We start from the raw sequence: 22,761 nt of genomic DNA on the forward strand, positions 1-22,761 counted from the left end.
ATTGAAATAATCTCATATCTCTCCTAATCTTCCGAGATCATTAATACCTCCAGCCTAGGATCTAAGCGGTTTCTCACATTAGTTTTGGTATTTGTCGATCGCCTAGGAACAACTTCACAGTTAACAAGTGAAACATGGTGCGCTCGATTGAATAACACCGTCTCTTTGATACACTTATCCAACTCTTCGCGAGCAGGCGTACAGGTGCATCAGAGAGATATCTTCCCGCCTACGGTATACTCTAGGGACTATACTGCAGATATGTCCGTGGGGGCTTTCACCCTTGCTTCATCATTCTCTCACAACTGACCATCAATTGTGGGCATGGTGATTGAGTAACACCAGAAGATACATTTTGACTCATAGTGATTCTTCATTGAGGATATAGGGCTTGGGTACAACGTGATGGCCATTTCTCATTTGTAGAAGCCTCACTACGGAGGACCTACATAAGGTAGACGGATAGGACATGCAGTCTCCAAAATCAAGCATTTGGTGGTTCGCGGGAGTGGGAACTCGCTCGTCCACATTGACGGGCTACAACCTACATCATATAATAATAGATATAAGAGAAAACCCCTCAGAATCCCCAAAAGTGGATTGAAACATATCGATTGTAACATCGCCCGCATGGACCATATACTCCGTGGGATCTCTTGCAAGAGGCGCGAACCCCAGAGTCACGAGCAAAATCTTTTTCATGGGAAAAATGTAGACAATAGCCCACTGTGATGTGCATTGTGATAATACAATATGTCATGGGGTTGTATGAGGGAGTGCTGGCCAGCCTCAATACCTGCTATTTAGAGGTATATACCGCTCCCCTGGGAGGTATTATGCTCATTTAAGGTGAGACAAACAGCCAGGGGTTGGTAATGAGATTCCCGCGGGACCTCACCCGTGGCACCAATCAAATCCAAGGCCTTTGAATCAAAGCCAATCACAGCCGTAACAGATTACCGCTAGGGATATCAATGTAACCCGAATACAGGACTGTACCGCAATGGTGCCATGGCCGACCTTCCAAACCCCGGAGGCGGTTCTCCGTACCTGCAGACACTTGCAGACGACTGCAAATAACGGGATTCGGAGAGATAGCTGTGTTATATATCACTTGCAGACCTACTCCGTCATAGACCTGCTATTGCATCTACATGTACGGAGTATTCCATATCTGAAACCCCTCGGAGACCAATTTCGGTTGATTTGTGGGGGAGCCGTGGCACCCCGAACTGAGTACGGAGTCGACACCGGGATACAATGAACCTCGTGGTGAGCTCATATGCCAGTACTCCGTACAGAATACGGACTAGAGGAATATCCTTGCCATAGAAAATGGAATAATCTATTAATTTCAATGGTCAAACAGTCGGTGTATGAGGATGATCGACAGGGCCGAGACTCCAGGAGGGGAAAACTAAGGGGGGCTAGCGAAATAGGTGGGATCTCTCCTGACTCCCTTTTTTCTTTCTCCAGCCTTTCGTCCATCTTGTACTGGATACAAGTCTAGAGTCATAACCAGGTCCACTTCTGCTGGAAGAAATTGATTTTCTTGAATATTCGAAGTACACCGGGTGTACATAGCAATGCAGTTGAAACCCGCTTGAAAATATACTGCCATTGCCTCGATACCAAAATCCACGAACTCGACCAATTACGCGCCTCTCCTTTGAACGACAATATTCCGTCCATCGCGTCACCATGGAGCATTCCGAGCCAACATCCCCGAGCGCTCGTCACGCGCCAGACCATGACTCGATGGTCACCGTCGCGTTATCCGATAACCAGTCCAGTTCAGAGCACACCCAACCGGATTGGCGCACTCTTGACATCCCTCCAACCCCAATAGAGATGAGTCACCCGGAGAAGGAGAGTGAGGAGGCCTTCGAACCGGTGCCACTACGACACGCCGCAAGGACCACTCCTACTCCACAAAACCGAGACTCGAACGGGGGAAGACAGCCAGGTGAGATGTTTGACAATGAGGGGGACTGGGAGAATTTAGACAAGACAGAGGAACAAGAACCCCGCGGGGAGGGGTCAGATGAAGTAGGTGACAATTACGACCACAGACCTCAGGAATGAGTGCTGACATTCTTGACCTAATTTTAGTCCACAGCCCTTCTCCTCGCTCGCCTCGAACAAGAGAACAATGCCTTGGCAACCAACCCGAAATCTGGAATCCACGAAATTCCGGAGGGCAAGGTACCGGGCAAGATACATCAGCGTCAATCTCGCTCCGAGTCTCTACACCAGATCAAGCGACTCATCAGGGATCCGGCTCGGGCAGAACTACGATACTCCCAGTTACCTCCTCCTCCAATGACCGAGTTGCAGTTCTGGGCTGCGCTTGTCGCCGATTACCACCAGACTGCTCAGCGTTTGCCGACTTTAACCTCAAATAAGATCCAGGGAGGTGTCCCTCCACCGTTGCGAGGGGTGGTGTGGCCCAGTCTAGCGGGCGCTCGCGACCCGACACTTTTGCATGAATTCCAGAGACTTTCGGGCGAGAGCAGTCCATATGATGGGCTGATTGGAAAGGATATTGGCCGGAGCTTTCCCAATGTCGAAATGTTCCGCGACCCGAATGGCGAGGGCCAACAAATGCTCTTCAGAGTGTTACGATGTTTCAGTCTTTACGATACCAAGATTGGCTACTGCCAAGGACTTGGATTTGTGGTAGGCCCTCTGCTCATGCACATGTCAGATGCCGAGGCCTTCTGTGTTCTTGTTCGGTAAGTGTCAAGGTTTCCTTGGACGATGATATAATCCGAATTCGTACTAATGTATCGATCCCGACATAGCCTCATGGATCATTATAATCTCCGGACTTGCTACCTGCCAGATCTGTCCGGCCTCCACCTCCATGTTTATCAATTCCAGAATCTCCTGGCACGACACAGGCCGGCCCTGTTCCAACACCTCGAGTCGCTGCATGTCGAGCCGGTCTACGTATCGCAGTGGTTCCTATCATTCTTTGCAGTGGCCTGCCCGTTGCCAATGCTTCTCCGAATCTATGATGTTATATTCTTGGAAGGCGCATGCGAGACATTGATGCGGGTTGCACTTTCTTTGATGCAGCGCAACGAGAAGAGAATCTTGGCTTGTACCGAATTTGAAGATGTGATGCAGCTGTTGTTATCCCGAAGCTTGTGGGACGCGTAAGTTTGAGGCATTGCACAAAGCAAGTTTGGTTAACAAAGAATCCTGCTGACCTATGTCCTTCAGATACGCCTTCAACGCTGATGATCTTGTTAATGATTTCGTGTCTCTCACCTCTCTCGTGACGAATGAGAGTCTTCAAACCCTTGAAGCGAGCTATAATCAATCTAAAGGCTCACCAGCGGGAGTCTCATTCCCACAGATGCAAGCAACGGCCTCCGGCTTCCTTGGACGGCTGTGGGCTGGCTCGTCGAATTCACACAATTCGACCAGATCACTTACTCCAAATAGTAGCCGTTCTCGTCACAATAGCACAGTTCGTCGCTCGACCTCCAAGCAGAGCCTGACTTCTACACTCAACTCTATCGATACCATCTCCGACGCAAGCACTGCTCCCACTGAACTATCAGCGACTATGGCCAGTACTGATGGCCAAAAACCGCGTGTCAAATCCAGCATGTCTTCACACCACAAAGATCGCGACCTCCATACCCAGATCGAAGACTTGTTAATGGCACTCAGCGATCTTCAGCGCCAACAGGCTGATCTCACCCGTGAATTGCAGCAGGAGAGGGAAGAACGGGAGGAAGATCACACTCTGGCTAAGGAGATGTTGAAAGAAATCAGAGAACTGCCGATTGAGTCGCACCTAACGGAGCTGGTAAACAAAGCGCAGGCCCGTTTTGAATCGGCCAAACCGAAACGTGGTTCAATCACACAGACCAAAATTCAGCTCAATGACGATGTGCTCCGGTGGAAAGAGATGCACGAGGTGGAAGCCGGTCGTTGCTTGAACCTCACGCGGCGCATCGACGATTTTGAGCACGAGAACTCCTCACTCAAAGAACAGTTACGGGAAGCCCGTGGTCGGATCCAGGATGGTTATCGAGATCGACAGCGTCTCGAGCATATGAACCGAGAGCTGCGTACCCTCAAAACTCCTATATCCGAAAGCATGACGCCTTTAGACACATCACCTACCTCTGCAGTTGACTCCGATGCTCAATCCCCCACCAGTGGGTTGCGCGAGCTCAAGCTAGTCCGCAGCAACTCCATCAAAAGCCCCACGTATAACAAACGCACCAGCAGCCTTAGCGCTTCGAGAGCTTTGCCGACGGAGAGTAACAAACCGACGGAAGACTCGTTGCTCATGGAGTTGGTTAATGCCAAGACCGCCGAGGCTGTTGCTAGACAAGAGCTCGAGGAAGTCAAGGGCAAGTTCGATGCATTGCGCAGGATGGTTAGTGGATCCCAGGCGGCCAAGAACGAAGGCCGCCACTCCTTTGTTGGATTATCGCAGTCGCGGATCAGCTTGGCGAATACATCTCTTGCTGAAGCTCCGAGGACACTTGGAACACCGCCTAGCAACAACGCAGGCGGGGGATTCTTCAGTGGATGGGGACGACGGGCTGCGACGGCCAGTGAGATTTAGTGTGGTCTTGGAAGAGATACATACGTGTAACCATACTGAAAGGTCTGTGTGAGATATGCATCCATATCACAGGCTGGTATTAGAGCGATGTTAGTGATTTTTGTTTAGTATGTACATAGTGATATCCCATTTTTAAAGAAGAGCACTTTTTTTTGTGGCTATTTTCAGTTCCTTTCGAGTAGAAAGTAGAAAGAGGAGAGTACAGAGCCGACAATGAGGAGTGAAGAGTGAAGAGTGAGGCGATCACCAACGGCCGGGCGGATCCCGGCGGATGTCCAAATAGTTAGGGCTAGAAGCACTACTCTTGGAGGACACGATTCGAATTGAGATGAGATACATCATTCTACCTAAATATCACTCAAATGTCTTTGCGCTATGGAGGACAGTCATGTTCAACTTCAAAATGGGCTTCTCCATTACGAGGGCAGGTATGGTGTGCCTACGATTGGTCCAACGCCTGCATAGTATCCAGTGAACTGAGCCAAGACTACCAAGACGCTAGTTTCTAAGATGGACAAAACTTCCAAGACTCCCTGATTATTGATGTTCTGCAAAGTACTGCAAGCCTGAGATGGAGTTCTTCGCGGCGTTGCGGGGGGTTTTCGCTTCTCCAAGGCGCTGTTTCGCTGTGGCCGCCCTGTGTCTGGTGGGGCTTTTGGTTGTTCCTTATTCTAGAGAACGAGCCCTAGCTGTGATTCCACTGCAAGTGAATCTGTCAATGTAATTTAAGATCCCTATTCTTGGTTCCCCTGATATCATACGCCCCCTGCCTGCCCAGGTCCCGCATTCTGATCTGTGACAGCCCAGAAGAATCCATTGACCCATTCCCGAGCGACTATGCAGGTGAACAACCTCGAGACTCGCCCCAAGTGATCAACAATCCCTATCCAGACTATGATAGTGTGAACTGGATGTCCACATCGCGGGGGTCGTACCAGCCATGTATTGGACCCCAAGGGCGACTTTTGAGCCGCAGAGATGAAGATATGATGATGAGTGGATTCCGTTGGAATACTTCAGGTGCGAAGAGAAGTGTCCCTCACAATCGACAAGAAACTAATGATCAAAACAAGATTTCCCAACGCCTATCTTCGGATCGTATGATTCGTGGAAGTTGAACAACAGTCTCTGTGCCGATCGCTACTCCCGATACGGTGCATATGGCTATGCTGAGAGTAATGAAACCACTCGAATCCACGGTTGGCAAGGTACCTTTGGCTCCAACGAGGCCGCTGAAATAGATTGGGAGCAGGTGAATTGGGGCGATCTGCAACACGATTGTTTGCAGCGCAACATCATTCGATATCGTAAGGAAGCATCCGAAAGAAAGATATCGGCTCTGTACAAGTCACTAGAGTTGGACTTGCAGGAGCCTCGCGAGCCCTTGAATGACACAAAGCCCTCGGCTCATCCCCGGACGGCCATTCTCTTGCGCTCATGGATTGGCATGAAATATACCGAGAATGATTTGCATCACATTCGTTCTATGATGATGGAGCTGTCGTTGTATTCGGGTGCAGAATACGAACTTGTTCTCTTGATTGATTGCCAGGATGAGAAACTGCCTGCAGAAACAGATATGGCGGCTTGGAAGGCATTCAAGCAGAAACATTTGCCTCAGGAGCTGCACGGCCTAGCAGTGTGGTTCAATGAGGAAATGCTGAACGATTGGTATCCCGACATTGATATTCATGTGTATGTATCTGCCATACTGAGGATCAACCCTGCCCTTGCTGATATGTTATTAGGGCGATATTGCAATATTTCCAACCTACACAGATCTTCTCACGACTACATCCTCAGTACGACTATGTCTGGCAATTCGAAATGGATGCGCGGTATACCGGCCATATGTACGACCTTTTGCACAAGGCAACTGAATTCGCGAAACAACAGCCTCGCAAGTATTTATGGGAGCGGAACTCTCACTTCTATATTCCTGCTATCCATGGCAGGTGGGAAGAGTTTGTGAAGAAGGTGGACCAGGAAATGCCTGGTCGTGACAACGACAGTGTCTGGGGGCCCCATCCCGCAGAAGGTATCAACACCGAAGGGAAGGCTATTATACCCCCCGTACCACTTCCAGGAGACGAACCGGGAACTTGGGGTGTGGGCGAAGAAGCTGATCTTATTACCTGGCTGCCCCATTTCAATCCAGTTGGCACCGACTGGCCCTTCCGTGACCGTGTATTCAATTTCCCCCAAGACCAAGAAACCCCACGCCGGGCAGCTGTCGTGGCCATGTCTCGCATCTCCACCCGACTTCTCGGACTTTTGCACAAAGATAAAGTTAAATTGGGTGTTGGGCTCGCATCCGAGATGTCTCCTTTATCTTGGGCCATGTACTATGGTCTCAAGGCGGTCCAGATCCCACAGCCCATTTACCATGACTCCAAGTGGGATCCCGAGGAATTGAACCGTCGTGCCAATCCCGGTGAGCCTGGCAAGGTCAATGCTGGGTTTGATAGCATTTGGAGCTGGGGTCAACACGATGATATCATATACAACATGACGTTCATGTTCAACTCCAATTTTGCGGAGAAGCTATACAGAGCCTGGCTAGGCTACGATGGCGCCAAAGTGGTCAGTCCTTACTCCTGTAATTGACACTGTAATTCGTACTGACTGTGTGCTAGTGGGAGAAGCAAAATCCTCGACTATGTCTTCCTCCTATCTTTTTACATCCAGTCAAGAATCTCGAGCCAGTGAAGACCAAACCTCATTGATTGTTCACCTGGTGGAGTCCTTTCAAATAAGTTGCTTTAGAAGTTGCTGTATACCCTAAGTTCGATAGAGTGTTAAATAGAAGGGTTTTGGGAATCGTTACTATTGATCCAATACGTGCTTGTTTATTCTATGTACTATCTTGCCCTCGACATAATATATGGCCTTCTTCGAGTCTTTTGGTGCTAGTCCCTCGCTTTTGGCAACAGCCACTTAGCTTGACGTATCTTGGAAAACGGAGAAAAGGAACCGGAAACTTGAGAATGAAAATGAAAATGAAAATGAACAAAGGCTGCATGATTGAAGATAGATCCTCAGCCATGTGCTTTGTGTTAACATAGATTCTGCAGTCTGGATTCAATCTCGAACAGACATCTCTGGGCAGACACTGGAAGTACTAAGAAATACTGTGAAATGAAAATAAAAAGAAACACCCGAATCTGCCGAATTCCCTGCCAGTTCGTCCCCTGATCTTTCCATTTTCCCGCTTACTCGCTCTCGGACTTGACCTCGGCCTGCTCTTCGAGTTCGGTATCATCGTAGGTCTGTTCCTCGATCTGAGTCACATCATAGTCCTCCTCTAGGTCTTCGTCTTTGATCAGAACATCATCATTGTCCGGGTCTTCATCCATGACCTTGGGGTCATTGGTCTTGTTTTCGCTGTTTGCCGAGTCTTCCATAGCTTCCAGCTTCTTCTTCAGCCGGGTCAATCTCATTTGAGCGGTATTGTTCCTGATATTGTAGTGCTTAGCGACAGCTGGAATGTCGATCTGCGAATCCATCTTGTCAGAACTCTTTATCTATTTATGACTGGAATTTCTGCAGATTGGCAGAGTTGAGCACTGACATGGACATCCGAGACCTTGTAGCAGGTCCACAGGAAAAGCAGCTGCTTTTTCAGATCGGAGTCTTTGACCTCCCTTGGCTTGGACGGGGCCTTTTTCACGGCCGACTTGGCTGCGTTCGGGGCTGATGGCTTGCGAGGCATCTTGCGTTCGCGGTATGGTGACGCTTTTGCAGTATGGTAACGTGTAAGTGACGTGGAGTGTGAACTGTTTGTGCAACTTAGATCAAAGAGCTTGGAAGAGGAGGATGTTGAAGGTGGTAGGATTCAAGAGAGCAGAAGGGAAGGGAATGAGCTCTTGTAACTGCGTCACTTGCACACGAGTCTGCAGACTTGGGATCACCTGGTGCCAAACAAGAATAGATGACTCTGGGCGTCCTATGAAACTCTGCTTGTCTGACTCTTTGGACAAATCCCTTACTTTTGAACGTGTTCTTAGACGGAAGTGCGTTAGTTGATCACATAGGTTGTGTGCGATGTGTATGTTCTATACAATGTAGATAGCGACCATCCGCCTCCTGTATGATCTATAATCTACTAATGATCTTATTCTAAAAGAAAGAAGAGAGTTTACATCTCTTTATTTCGATATATTGAGATACCCTAAGGGTTCAGACTGCCCCCTAGAGGTTTCCAAGTCCTTCCCTACTTAATACCTAGACCCCTGCTTTTCCTCCATCCGCACGTCTCGTCACCATAGGAGCCTACCTAAGCGTGGACAACCCTAGAAGCCTGTCGAATACGGCTTGAATGGTTAACCGGACAATTCCGTTACTTCTGAACGTGTTGCCAGACAGGAGTCCGTTAGTAGCAAATAGCTTCATCACTAACGCCCTATGCTGTGTTTGGATCGAATGTGGGCAGCGAACATGGACATACTAGCAACAAGCTTCTCAGTCGCATGTTCAAAGGATGGGTGCTCTTCTTGCACGCCCTGTTTATTGCGTCTAGAGATAGCGAATAGGTTAATGGAAAAAGGCGAAGCTAAACACATTGGCGATGAATAGACCACTTACACGTTGTGATCATATGTCCGAGCAATAATGGAACCAAGCAATGCCAAACAAGGCTACAGATGCTCTATGCACCCAGAGCTATTGCCATGAAACCAAGAAGAGCAAGCCATTTCTCAGATTGTTTGGAAGGCCTGTACTCACATGCAAAAGGCTTTGTGGATATTAACGCGACACCTATCTAACTGCCCAAACGAATAAGCACGATGGAATATCTACATAAGGTACCCCTTAAAAGCGAATTCAGTTTGACTAGATACAATATACGTACGTGTACGCATATATTAGGTATCTACATGTATTTAGTGGTCTAAAGTTGTTGGAGATCTCGATCCCCGACCTGTATTTCCATCTCTCCTTCCGCTCTTCCTTCTTCCTCTTCTCACCAACCCTGCCCAGCTATTCTCTCCCAGTTCGTTATCCCCTAATGCTCGATTTGGCTTTGAGAATGGCAAATCCAATTCCCAAGTCCAACGAAGCACTCGCGCTACTCTGGGCTTATGAGCTTCACCGAGAGAACATGCAAATGTTCAAGGGCCTGAAGAAAATCAACCGCCATCTCAATGCCTCTCGAAAGACTCCATCGGCCAACTGTGCTAATGATGCTTCACGCCAAAGCGGAACAGCAGAACAACAGCCGAAGTCTTGAAGAGTTTAACGGAGAGTATAGCGAGTAGGGGAACGACCAAGATGATTAATGTTATGTCGCTTTTGTTACTGGTGAGAAAATTGCCTCGCCCGTCGAAATCGGCCTCCTTCATCACATTATTGCTGAAATTATACCTATAGGGGAACATCGCAGGTATCTTCGATATTGTATGGCTAGTGGTCTCACCAATTTCATGTCTTCACTCCATGAAGCCATGTCGTATCTCGTCCTGATACTTGGACGTTCCCAGGCTTCATAAATCTCGACAACAATCCAACATAGCGTGGGAGGGCGATACACAGTACACCACATTCCAAGGCCATCTATCTTCACTTTTTTCACTTTGTTTCATCTTATGATCCACGGACCACGTCTCTCCAGACGACTCCTCCCGGTCGGAGTTAGACCGATGCGGGGATCGAGGGGCCACAACCCACGTCCAACTTCGTCTTTCTTGACATTCTACTCGAGTTGCGACAGTGATCTAAAGTAACACAACCGGACATTCTCGCGCTACAACAATATGGTCCTCACACAGCCCCCGAACCAGCATGTGATGAAGGCATTCGACCTCACTGGGAAGGTCGCAGTTGTTACTGGTAAGGGCCATGGATATTCCCTAGTCCTGGAGATACATGCTAACATTCCACTGCAGGTGGCGCTCGTGGAATCGGTCTTGAAGTTTCGAGAGCGTTGGCTGAAGCGGGTGCGAATGTAAGCTACAGTTCTCAATGCAATTGAAGCCAAACTAACTGGCTACAAAGGTCGCCTTGATATACAATAGCTCTGGCAACGCCGATGAAACTGCAGCTGAGATCGCATCCGCCAACAGAGTACGCACAGCAGCATATCAAGCGAATGTAGGTATTCAGACGGAAATCGAAGCGGTTGTACAGAAAATCGCGAAGGATTTCGGTCAACTTGACATCATGGTAGTGAATTCGGGTGTTGTTTCTAACATCGCCGCCGAGGATTACACGGCCGATCAATGGAGTGAGATCATGAAAGTTAACCTTGATGGTGCTTTCTATTCTGCTCAAGCCGCCGGTCGGATTTTCAAGGAACAGGGTCGTGGAAATGTTATCTTCACAGCCTCGGTCAGCGCGATTTTGGTCAATGTGCCACAGAAGCAAGCAGCGGTAAGTGACCCTTCGTAGGAAATGACCCTGTCCACTTCGCTCATCCTTGAATAGTACAATGCATCCAAGGCGGGCGTTGTTCAGCTAGCAAAGTGCTTGTCTGTTGAATGGGTTGACTACTGTCGAGTCAACTGTATCTCACCAGGATTCATTGCCACCGACATTCTCAATATTCATCCCAAGGAGTGGCGCGAAAAGTGGCTCGATATGATTCCTGCTAAGAGAATGGCCGAATGCTATGAGCTGAAAGGTGTAAGTTTCCGTTGTCTCCAAGTTCTCTTCAACCCAACTGACAACCTCGTGCAGGCCTACGTTTTCTGCGCCTCGGACGCGTCTAGCTACATGACAGGAGCAAACCTTGTGATTGACGGGGGATACACCTTGCCTTAGGGTTAGTGAACAACGATGTTGTATCATGATCAAGAATCTTCTTGGTCCTTTTGGATGCAGATACGCAGATATATTTCAAGGACAGCTCTTAATTTCCATATTAAACTAGCTTGAAAATCAAGCTTTGAAACTGTAAAAGAACGACCTCACACTAGGGATCTCTGAATGGAGTTGCCCGTCCATAGCCACTCAAAAATCTATTGATAATCGCTCAGACTCGGAGGAAGGTCCTGAACACGAGTTCCCCATTCACTCTCCTGAGAACCCAACTCAAGTTCAAGTACACCACCGTCAGCGAAAAGGTCATGAGTGATCCAATTCTTTGTCCATGGCTTGTCGTTCCATTTCGCGCTCTGGATGTAGATAGACTTGTAGCTAGGATCAAAATTGATGTTCCGGATAGTCGCGATCTTTCCGGTGATGGCGTTTCGGATGCTAACTTCTTTGAAATAGGGTGGAGTGATGAGATAGATATCCTGACCGGGGACTGGCCAGAGGCCCATCATGCTCAGCACAACAAATGAGCCCATGGCTCCGCTATCATCATTGCCAGCGATGCCATTAAATGTGGTGTTGAATTGGGACGGGATGTAGAAGTGACTTTGCTTCGCTGAGAGAGCAGGCCGCCCCGAATAGTGGAATTGATAAACAGGCAGGAAGGCCTGCTCATCTCCCACGTAGAGCAACCCAGAGTCATGGAGGTAACTCAGCCGAGAGGTGAAAGATTCGGCACCTCCAAGCGCCTTGATGAGAGAGCCCATATCGTGTGGTGCATAACTAAAATTGTACGGCATTAGTCACATCTGTAAGCGGGATGGAAGACAGCTAAGAGCTTACAAGGTATACATCCACGCACTGCCTTCATAGGTCTCATGTCCTTGAGGGTTGAGATAACACGCAGTGAAATTTAGAAGCGGACTGCAAAGGATCGGATCCTGGTAGGCCCATGTCCCATTCCGGTAGCGCGGTTGCAGAAATCCTGTGAAGTTGGTGTCGACCCCCTTGATGCTTGACTTCTGATCATGCTTGAACATTTGGACCCAATTTCCAGATCGCTTTGTGTATTTCTCATAGTCAGCCTGATAGCCCATGCCCTGCGCCATTTCGGCAATGCAAAAGTCGTTATAGGCATATTCCACCGTCCGCGATATACTCCGCGTGTGTGTTCCTTTCCCATCAGAATCATAGTCATCTAGAGGAATATAGCCGAGACTTTTCCAACTCATCAAACTGCCCCGGCCTTCCACATCCCAGTTCTTGGGCTCTACCTCTGCATCTTTGACGACAGCCTCATATGCAGTGTCCCAGTCCACATCAGGGACCTTTTTGAGATATGCATCTGCCATAACCACATCTGCGTTAGAACCGCCTTGCGTGAAGCCCTTGCAAAGCGACATACGACAGTCGGGCAAGTATCCCTCGTGTCTATAAGTGTCGATCAAACTGCGCATCATGAGCGATTGCGATAGAGGATCAACCAAGGTCAACAGTGGATGAGTGCTGCGGAAAGAGTCCCATATACTGAGCGGTAATATTAGAATGCTGGCCATGTGCCTCAGAGTGGAGTGGGCTCACCAATAATAGCTGTCATAATACGGTTCGTTGCTTTTCCAGAGAGGGTTTTCCCCAGTATAGTCTTGGGGGCTGATCATTGTTCGGTATGCCCCACTCCAAAAGACTTTCTGCAGATCTGATGAAACACCATCCGCGTTCACGGAGATGACATCCAACTTCCTCCTCCAAGCGGACTCGGCTGCGGAAACAGTCCCATCAAAGTCAAAATCGGGTTGTTCACGTTCTGCATTGGAGCAAGCTTGATCGACACTGATAAAACTGACACCAACGCGAGCAAGAAGAGTGTTGTCTCTCGGGGCATGGAATCTGGCAAATGTACCGGCTGAGAGAGAGGCTGCCGCATTAGCGCCGAGCGTCAGCGTCCTCCTACTGATGTTCGCTTGGCTTTCTGCCCAAACCCCTGTATCGCGAAGCTCTGCTCCTTTGAAGTCAACGCAGGCATAGGAATTGTAACTGCCAATGCCAAAGCTGGGACCGAAAGTACCACTTCCCGTGAGACGCCCAGTAGCCCTGTCAACATCTGCACTTCCATTTGTCCGTGATTGAGGCAAATCGGTCAAATCTAGAAGAACCATTGGACTGAGCGAGACGCCGGAGGACTCATTGAACGTGAATCGATATAGAGTAGACCGATTAGTAGTTGTCATTTCCGCATGAACGCCATTAGCCAATGAGATACCAAAATACCCAGGGTGAGCTTTAGGAGAGCCCCTGTCCCAAGCAATCGCCCTGTCGGGCTGTTGCCATTTACATTGATTGATATCATCGTGCGGGCAATTCCCTTGCGCAAAAATGGGGAAGTTGCCCATTGACGGAGACTTTGGAGCCGAGTTAGAACGAACATGTTTTGTCATCTGTGGCTAGGTTGTTAAAGCTTACGCCGCCAGTTCCAGAATCATGCATGTGTGAAAACCCAGTCACAACCTTTGTATCATAAGCGAAGCCAGCTTGATTTTCGCCTGTTGTGTCCGCGACGGCTTTGGCCATACCTGCGCTCGTTAGCCTTGGTCAATGTGAAGGCATGATGCTGTGTGAGATACCAAATGGCAAAGTTGCACCTGCAAATACATGGCCTGTAAGAGTGGTGTTAGCCTGTGCTTTTTGAAAAAGGACAAATCATATCCAAGACAAACCTCCATTTGCGGTGCCAATCAAAGGATCGACATAACTCAAGACGTCAAAGTCATCTGCCGAAGAATCCTTCACAGCAATGACGCTGGACACATACAGGGTCGCTATGAGGCCCCCAAGGAGTTTCATGCGATGCGAAGAGTGTTGCGATGGCATGATGGGCTTTAGAATAGCACTTTCCACGACTAATAACCAGAATGATTAAACAGATGCCAAATGGCTCTGAAATCAAGACGCAGGAAAAGTCTGCCAGACCTCAAAATTCAGGCTTCTTATTTACCGATCAGAAACAAGCCGTCGGGAAGCATCCCGGCGCGGATTGGCATGCGGGCTGCCGTGCGAGGAAACCGGGGAAACCGGGGAAATCGCAAGCCACGTCTTGGGCCAAATTACAATGCAGGAGCATTTCACGTAGCATTGACGGTCAAAATAGTGTCACATCTGCGCTCCTCCGAGATACACCCTGCTATGTTCGTTTGTTCCCCACATGAGAAGAGGCCGAGAAGCGGGAAACATCCAAAAATGCGCACGGAAATCCTAAGACAAGGACCTAGGGTTATGACACGAGTGTGGGTGACTGGCTGTCGATCATTGAAGTTGAAGGCGCCTTGATCACCCCGGGCTGCGGGGAATATGCTCTTTCCAGGAGAAAGCCGTCAGTTCCGGGACCAAGGAAGGTTAAGATCGAGTCAAAGTCTTCGGCAAATGTAACCTTCTCCGCTCCATTTTAGCATTAGACGTATATAGAGGGTGATTGGTAGAGATATGATCAAAATTGAGATGGACCGGTCGGGGTTCTGGTATCATGCAAGGAATCAATTTCCACCAGGCATCCAGGATGTCAAGAAATGATATTCGAGATGATATTCGGCAGATATCGAGACCGAAATTGATCACCTGATCTTTCGATCTATCAGAAATGCCTCGATGTATGCCCTTATGCGGTATTGTTGCAACCCTTCATCAATCACTGCTTTGGCTGTCCAGTTGAACTCTCGAGTGACTTTATAGCGAGCGAAATATTTCGTGCCGCGAAGTAAACACTCAAAATAGGTCAATAGCAATGCTATCCCAGTCCTTTCCCCTTTGCTCAGATGCCGGTTTGGGAATGCTTTGTGGGAGCATCGAGGGACTGGGATTAGTAGACTCTCGAGGCGAGTTGTTAGAATCGAGACGAGCTTTGATTTTTGCATTCTCCCCCTGTAGTCTCGAATATTCTTCTCTGACGATAGCCTTGTCTCTCAATAATGACCTGTGTGATTCGATCTCTTTGATTGCCAATCCCAGTTGATGCTTGAATTGCAATGACTGGGGATCTTGATTTGTCTCACCATCTGGCAATGCTAGAAATTCTAGCAGCTGAGGATACATCTCCGCGATAGGAAATGGCTCAGTTGGCGAACTACAGGGAGTGAACTCATCAATCCGGCTCAAAGTAGGCAAAGGGATTATCCGAGAAACTCCGGAGGATTTACGCCCCGATACCGTTGGAGATCTTTCGCTACGGATCGAAGCATTCCCAAATGGAGCCTCCGAATGGCTGCTTGGAGTTGTTCCCCGAGTACCGGAGACCGGAGATGGCATAGGGAACTGCGGTGGTGCACGATCCCAAGCTCGTGATCGGCAAGATGGACAATAGAAATTATTCGCAGAGCGAACCACATCCAATAGGCATGCTGTATGATATGATCTACAGCACGTTTGGCACCCAATCAGACTGTCAGGAAGGCGGCACTCCCAACAAACTATATTATGAGGCCTTCCAGCATCTGTGTGGCGGAGTTGAGAAGATATCTCACAAGTTGTCTAAAAGGGGAACATACCGATCCATTCATGATAGACACGAATTTGTTCAGGGCCTGAGAGGATAGGCTGCGTCGAAGATATCGAACCCCATCGTATCTGACAACTCCTTGCATGTACCTCTTGATCCTCAATGGAGCGGACCAATGGAGTAGACGTTTCACATTGGCTGTCAACCAGAAACGCGGGTGTGCGTAGCATGATGTATGGGGGTTTTCTTTGAAGAAGAAAAGTAAATGACGACAGAATGTACAAAGGGAAAATGAGGTTCCCGAACTCCAAGCGAGAAATGCCCGAGGATGAGTCAGCACCCCTTCGGACAGGGCGTCTTGCATCATTCACTCTAGATTTCTGCTCTCGGGACTACATCCTCGCCCGATGTATGTTCGAAATGTGAAGTAGTGATGAGTGATTGAAACGAAAAAGCTCCACCGATGAACTTAATATCTAAAGCACTAAGATCGCGATATTGGCACGCAACCCACAATGCCCGGGGTGCCATCCAACAAGGCTTGCGAGCGATGCAAGAAGAGGCATCTCAAAGTAAGCCCGGCTTCCCTTGAGCATGCAATCACAAGACTAATATTGGACAGTGTGATGAGACTCGCCCTCATTGTCAGCGGTGCACCACTGCGGGGGTAGAATGCCCCGGGTATGTTCAAACCCGCAAGTTCATCGATCAAGGGGCAACAGTAAGACGCCGATATGCTCCATATCAGGATCCTCACCCAAGGCAAGCTTCTACGCCTCGTTCAAGCAAAGTATGTTAGAGTGGCCACTATCGTTCTGTTCAGGCACTCATCTTTTATGATAGGCCCCCTCAGAGCCACCCAGTTCTGAGCCAATACAGCCAAAAAGCTCGCAAATAGGAATAAATGAACAGATTCTACAGTGGAATCAATCCCCCGAGCAAGTTGACCCTGCTCTCAGCTTACAGATGGGCCAGTCGAGGTTAGACTCGAGAGAGGACCCAATGATGGTGGAGATGCCGGGCCTGGGTCCTTCCAGCCGGCCCGAGGTTGCCACGGGGAGTACCCAACACACGACTATTCATGCCCCAGAAAGCCCTGCCATCTCTCTTCCCAATTCCATCTCTGGCGTTGAAGAGGGCAGTGGATCTACGAGAAACACGATCTATAAATCCATGTCACCAACCGCCGCCACAAATTTCCCAGCATTTGAGAACTCTTATAACCAAATACCACATAAACGCCCCGAATATCACAGACTGATGTCTGAAACACCATCACAGCGAAGTGAGAAAGAAGAATTTCAAGATATTTTCTCAGAGCTCATGACTGGAACTGAACATGAGATCGCGTTTCTCACTCGACATTTTTCTGAGGTCATAGGACCATGGTACGGGCATCTAACTCTTGCTGTGTATGCAGTTTGTTAATTCCCAATAGGTTGGACTTGTCGGATGCTCAGAAGTTTTTCACCGTCTATGTTCCCATTCGAGCCATCAACAATCTATCCGTGAAATATGCCATTGCAGCGCTAGCGGCCAAACATCTGGGCCGTTTGAAAGGGGCCAAGTCCTCCCTGGGAGGCATGTATACAAGCCCTGCGACAACAGAAACATATCCCAACGCAACTCAGGTTGATTGGTTCCTCAAGGCTGCCAATTACTATTACCTGGCAGCTTCAGATTTGAACAACATTACGTCCGATGGTTATAACGCTATATCTAGCTCCGCCATCTTGGAATCCCCCTTTGAAATCATCCTTCGATGGATTAACTCTCGCCAAACCCAAGCGAAGATGAAACTCGCGAGTGAAGATCCGAACGATGTGGCGCTCGTTCGAAAGACAGAAGAGCTGCTGGCAACTTCTACTATCCTCACTATGTACAGACTTTTGGATTTACCTGGAGACGAGTGGCACATGTAAGATATTCTCGTTGGAAATTGTCGTATTTTTTTATATTGACGATCATATGCAGGCAACTTTCTCGAGTCCGCCCTTTATTTGACTCCCTTCTCCGATTATATTCGGCAGCATCTATCCCGTTTGCTCATGGAATTCGGGCTGCTTTCTGGAACTTTGCTCGTCAAGACTATCTTGGTTCCTATTTTACTCGGTCAGCTACACATTTCGACCCGGAAAATCTTCCTCTTTGGCGGGCGGCAGGAATTTCCATCAATGACCAGAAAGCCTTTCATGTTATTTCAAATGGTTCAACTTTGTCGCAGGAAGACCAGGCTGCGAATGGCTTGATCTGGCTTGTTACGAAAGTCATCAATTTTCTCGCCAGATCCAAACAGGTGCAGCTCGCACAGTGGACGGGGTCTCCACCGGCATCTTCACCCGAAGCCCAAGGCGCACCAGCGAGCGCCGCCCAACTGCCGTATCCGGACACAGATACCTGGCTCAAATTATCTTTCGAATTTCAAACATGGTTCGAGAACGTCCCCGAGACATTCCGTTCTTCTGTGCGGATCGAACGCCCAAAGGACATATCAAAGAACATCGAAGGCTGCCACTTGCCTTTCCCCGAAATCTTCCATGGCTTGACAACCTGTGCTGCAACCATGCAACATTATCACTTCGGACGGCTTGCTTTGTTACTCAACCGTCCGGCAGATGTGATCAGTGCCCCGTCCACGGCCTTTGACCGCTTACAAGGGTACCGGGAGGTCACGAAGGAAGTTGAGTTCCGTTCCCGAGAAGTTTCGGGCATTGCGTTAGGACGCCCCCAGGGTGGGGTTCGAATATTTATGGTCCCACTGCTTGTGGCCGTTGGACAATGTCTAGAAAGCCCCGAGGAACATCAGATCATTGTTGATCTGTTACGGGGCGTTGAAGCTGATTTGGGCTGGGCTACTGAATATGCCGTACGGAAACTCCAGGATTCTTGGAATCAATGAACTTGGTTTGTGTTTTTCATGTTTTTCACATGGACCATCAAATACACTGTACCTAAATGTCTATATTCAATACTTAATCTGAAACATCCCCCTGGGGTCTCAAGTGGGAAACTACATCCGCTAGCCCAAGGGATATTGAGAATATCTCCGCTGCCAGCGTCTCGTCGGAACTGGATTCCGACAGAAGGTAGTGCTAGCTATGACATTATCTCCGCATTCGACAAATGACGGCATTCTCTCATCATGTTACTTTGGATGTTCATGATAGCATACGGGTCAATGTGCAGCAGACGGCTTGGTAAGATCATATTGGTCAATTTATCCCTCTAGTCTGTTTGAGATACAAAAGCCAAAAGGTGAAAAGCAAAGAACAGCACAAAAGATGTCTCCATAAATCAAAGAGAAGCTTTTCAAGGTGGCCAATTCTTATCTTCCGTGATCCCATATCGGTAGATGCATGCTCTGTGTCAGTTTCTCATGCGAATCTCGAGGACTAGGACAGGCACGGTAGCGAAAGGGACTGCAAACATACTGCCTCCGACATCGACTCCCTTTGAAACCAAACATACAAAAAACAAAGCCAATCAAATCAAACTTACTCCGACGATTGTGACAGATACCTTTGGACCGGATCCGGATCACCGGAGCCACAGGAAGACACTTTGCGACCAGCCTTCTTTCTGTCGGCAGCCAAGGTCTGTGCGAATGGTGACATTTCCCGAATCTTGGGCCCTTTCCAATAGAATATGTATATTGGTATGGTGAAGATAATCGCCATGAAGCCCAAGAAAGTAGAAGGCCATTCAAGGTGGTTTGTTGTACCCATATGTGTGTACACTATAATCCGTGATCAGTGGATATTCAGTCGCAGTACCATAGTTATACTGCACTTACTTGGCACCGAGTACATCGCTGCGATACCAGCTAAGAAGTCGCGTGCAAACCCATTTCCTCCTGTGGCTGAGGCTGCATATGGACCATATGAGGCAATCATGTAATCGATTGTGGCCATGTAGATGGCATACTTGATCATAGAAGAAAGGTTTTTAGTCTTGTATCAAGAGAAAAAATGATTTACCAACTTACATTGGCAATGGCAATCAAAGCCGAGAATATCATAGGCGCAATCCAGTGGACATGGGGTGGACCGAGACTAGTCCACGCAAATCCGAATAGGCCAATTGACAACAGGGGTGCCACTATTGCATGTGAGTGGTGAGAGGAATAGACTGAATGTACCCAAGTGAGAGCAGCGTACCCCATAACAACCAATAGAGTCGAGCTTCGGGTTGAAGACCGTCCGGATCTTTTTCTCTAATCCTGCAATGTCGATGGATCCAAGGAATGAATGAGCAATACGCAATCAAGTAGCCCACCAATAGTCTGCAGAATCGGTTCGTCAGAAATACACGGAGGTCAAGGCCTTGCACACTCACGGGAGGAAAGAAAGTCCAGTAGCAATTGTACTGAATCCCCATTGCTTGTATACTGGAGTATACGATTGAAGGAAAGTGAAAATGAGGGCATCACTGAAGCCGCTGAGCAGAGAGAGGCACAGGACGATCGGTTCTCGCAGGAACATGATGAATGGGCGCACCCAAATCATGAATATCCAACGGAAAGACATGCGGCTTTGCTTGAGCTCATCGCCACTCCATACCATATCCCCGTTTTTGCGTCTCCGCCTAGCCTCTCTCGTTATAAGGATGCTGCACCTGGTCTCTGGAATGAAGAAATGCAATATCTGCACAAAACCTCCTAAGATGAGTTGAAGCCAGAAATTCCAGTGCCAGTCAAGGAAAGTCGCCACGAAGCCGCCAACAACCGGTGCAATGACTGAGCCTGCTACTGAAGATAGCACAATGAAAGCCACGGCATATTGTTGGCTCTCCGGTTCCCACATGTCTGCCACCATGCCGAGCGTCACAGAGCCACCGGCTGACGATAGACCTCCAAGGATGCGACAGATGACAATCGTGCCAAAGTTAGGGGCCAGAGCGCATGGGATCTGCCAGATGTTGACGAAGAACAAGCTGAGCTGCATTATTGGCCATCGGCCAAACTCTTCGCTGAACGGCGCCCAGAACTCGCAGCCAAATGCATACGCAATGAGAAAGCCCATCTGACCGACACGCGCGGCTTGTTCTGAGATGCTGAAGTGTTTCGCATACAGGGTGATGCTGCTGGCATAGAAACTGGCATTGAAGTTCATGGATGTCTGAACAGCAAAGATGACTGAGATGATGCCCCATTTCTTCCACCAGGGGAACGAATATCCCAACTTGTCATAGCATTGCCATTCTTTTAACTCTTCCTTAGAATGCCCATCGACGGTTCCATTGGCGGCTCCATTGGCATCCTCTTTCTTTCCGTGACGAGGCTTTGGGGTACCGCCAGGAGAGCGAATGTGGCCATCACTTTCATCTTGCTTCTCCACGTCCCCATCTACATGGTTGGAGAAAGGATCTTCGTGGTGACTCATTGCCATGAGATATTGGATAAGTAGATTTTGAGAGCTCTCAGGAAAATAGCACCGAAAAGAACAAGGACCGCCATCCTGGATACACAGAATTGATTGGGGGCCCGGAGCCTAATTAAATGCTTTTGGTTGTGCCGGTAACCATTGGAGTCTCTCGAGAGAACTGCCGAGGGTTTAGTAGATTCCAAGGTTGACTCTATAGATACAGCGTCAGTGCTTCCGATTGGTCCGGTGACCAGCATGCCCTGGCTCAAACAAGCTTTACCAGGCTTCTTCGCGTGCTCCCTGGTGTGGAGGTGACATCCGGGGATCATGATCTGATTCATCGTCATCTGAGGGCGAATCGATTCCCCCCACGTTTTGGGAGGATGATGGGACCACAGCAAAGAGACGCAATTATAATCCGACAAGGAGAACATGTTCTGATCCACTTTGGAAACCCGATGTTCATACGGGGCAACTGGCAGGATGATCCGGAGCATCCTCCGGGGAATAGTCACGATCCCCAGATGCTCCCCGCGTGGAGATGAGCGGGCTTGTCGGATCGCTAAACAAGGCGAGAGAGTCTGGAGCGTCTGGCATCTAGAGCATCCTAATCATGATGCATAGAGGAGGACAGTCTCGGAATATTCCCCCTTCCCATGATTGACCATGAGTCCGGAAACATTAGGCTCTGTAAAAAAGGCGTTTCACAGGTTGGGCTGAAGTATCCGGGCGTATTGACATAACGTAGTCATTGTACTCCATTGTAATCCGCTGTGCCTTTGGAAATTCGATACGCTTTCTTTCCAGATCTTAGGAAATTGCCTTTCACCAGAGCATATAAATCAAGTTGAATAATCAGTGATGCTCCAGTTAGCTTTGTCCAAGCTTTTGTGTTTCATACACCTCTCCTGTCTCAAACAGAAGCCTCCATTTCCCCCTTGTGTTATTGTGTTCTCATTTGACTAGACATATTGAAAAGAAGAAAAACAGCCCGAACTTGAATGGCAGTTTCATCTATCAGAGAGCTATCTGGTCTTATGAAGAATGCACCACAATGTGAGGCGAGGAAAGCATCCATCAAGGGCCAAATGCGGGATAATGCCGTGGGGCTCTACTGGGTCAAGCTCTGTAAAGATAAGCGAGCCACTCGTTAGGACAGCGTAGAATGAGAAGCACGAAGCTTTTAATGATTGGCCCAAGCGCATGGTCTGCGGGAAATCTGGGGACACGGTGGATTGGGGAGATCAACGTCGAAATGGACCCCTCAAGACTAACCCCATTCTCGTTGATCTAGTCAACTACCGCAATGTGACATTCTCGTGACGCATGGCAGGTGTTATGTCTCTCCGAAAATGCATAGGCCTGTTGTTCGGTTAATATTCGCCTTGCCTTCCCGCTCCCATTCCAGGGCTGGCAGCAAGCTTGATGTTTGTTTGTGTGTGGAGGTAGTGGAGTGCTATAAGACAAAAAGAATTTCCGATGAAAACGGGATGTGAGAACTGGATAGCACTCCAAATCAGTTTCAACGCTCCAGTTGCTCCTTCAAGTCCAAGTATATTGACAAC

The 22,761-nt window shown here is 48.5% G+C and overlaps 7 protein-coding genes across 7 annotated transcripts; 4 read left to right on the top strand and 3 right to left on the bottom strand.

The window, feature by feature from the left end:
- Positions 1-1,701: 1,701 nt before the first annotated feature.
- N7457_007567 (putative GTPase activating protein (Evi5)) lies at positions 1,702-7,320 on the top strand (the record flags this gene model as incomplete). The annotated part of the gene is given in 10 exon segments (XM_057178610.1): positions 1,702-2,049; positions 2,113-2,735; positions 2,805-3,161; positions 3,229-4,402; positions 4,418-4,583; positions 5,166-5,252; positions 5,402-5,614; positions 5,668-6,289; positions 6,343-7,177; positions 7,231-7,320. The coding sequence occupies 10 exon segments, from the start codon at positions 1,702-1,704 to the stop codon at positions 7,318-7,320; spliced, it is 4,515 nt and encodes a 1,504-aa protein (XP_057030354.1).
- Positions 7,321-7,806: 486 nt separating this feature from the next.
- Positions 7,807-8,100, bottom strand: N7457_007568 (uncharacterized protein; the record flags this gene model as incomplete). Its single annotated transcript, XM_057178611.1, has 1 exon — positions 7,807-8,100. The coding sequence occupies one exon, from the start codon at positions 8,098-8,100 to the stop codon at positions 7,807-7,809; it is 294 nt and encodes a 97-aa protein (XP_057030355.1).
- A 1,523-nt stretch (positions 8,101-9,623) lies between these two features.
- On the top strand, positions 9,624-9,824 carry N7457_007569 (uncharacterized protein; the record flags this gene model as incomplete). Its single annotated transcript, XM_057178612.1, has 1 exon — positions 9,624-9,824. The coding sequence occupies one exon, from the start codon at positions 9,624-9,626 to the stop codon at positions 9,822-9,824; it is 201 nt and encodes a 66-aa protein (XP_057030356.1).
- A 523-nt stretch (positions 9,825-10,347) lies between these two features.
- N7457_007570 (SDR family oxidoreductase) lies at positions 10,348-11,353 on the top strand (the record flags this gene model as incomplete). Its single annotated transcript, XM_057178613.1, has 5 exons — positions 10,348-10,423; positions 10,480-10,538; positions 10,589-10,963; positions 11,018-11,215; positions 11,270-11,353. 5 exons carry the CDS (start codon positions 10,348-10,350, stop codon positions 11,351-11,353), a joined length of 792 nt encoding a protein of 263 aa, XP_057030357.1.
- A 197-nt stretch (positions 11,354-11,550) lies between these two features.
- Positions 11,551-14,215, bottom strand: N7457_007571 (glycoside hydrolase family 92 protein; the record flags this gene model as incomplete). Its single annotated transcript, XM_057178614.1, has 6 exons — positions 11,551-12,130; positions 12,191-12,874; positions 12,929-13,746; positions 13,808-13,917; positions 13,969-14,001; positions 14,062-14,215. 6 exons carry the CDS (start codon positions 14,213-14,215, stop codon positions 11,551-11,553), a joined length of 2,379 nt encoding a protein of 792 aa, XP_057030358.1.
- Positions 14,216-16,348: 2,133 nt separating this feature from the next.
- On the top strand, positions 16,349-18,732 carry N7457_007572 (Zn(II)2Cys6 transcription factor domain-containing protein; the record flags this gene model as incomplete). The annotated part of the gene is made up of 5 exons (XM_057178615.1): positions 16,349-16,405; positions 16,456-16,623; positions 16,677-17,221; positions 17,272-17,751; positions 17,808-18,732. The coding sequence occupies 5 exons, from the start codon at positions 16,349-16,351 to the stop codon at positions 18,730-18,732; spliced, it is 2,175 nt and encodes a 724-aa protein (XP_057030359.1).
- Positions 18,733-19,327: 595 nt separating this feature from the next.
- On the bottom strand, positions 19,328-21,214 carry N7457_007573 (putative MFS multidrug transporter; the record flags this gene model as incomplete). Its single annotated transcript, XM_057178616.1, has 5 exons — positions 19,328-19,569; positions 19,627-19,756; positions 19,819-19,931; positions 19,991-20,115; positions 20,169-21,214. The coding sequence occupies 5 exons, from the start codon at positions 21,212-21,214 to the stop codon at positions 19,328-19,330; spliced, it is 1,656 nt and encodes a 551-aa protein (XP_057030360.1).
- Between the last annotated feature and the right edge of the window lie 1,547 nt (positions 21,215-22,761).

This window comes from Penicillium paradoxum (assembly GCF_028828445.1).
Source record: "Penicillium paradoxum strain IBT 22861 chromosome Unknown utg000006l_segment0_segment0, whole genome shotgun sequence".
NCBI classification, from domain to species: domain Eukaryota; kingdom Fungi; phylum Ascomycota; class Eurotiomycetes; order Eurotiales; family Aspergillaceae; genus Penicillium; species Penicillium paradoxum.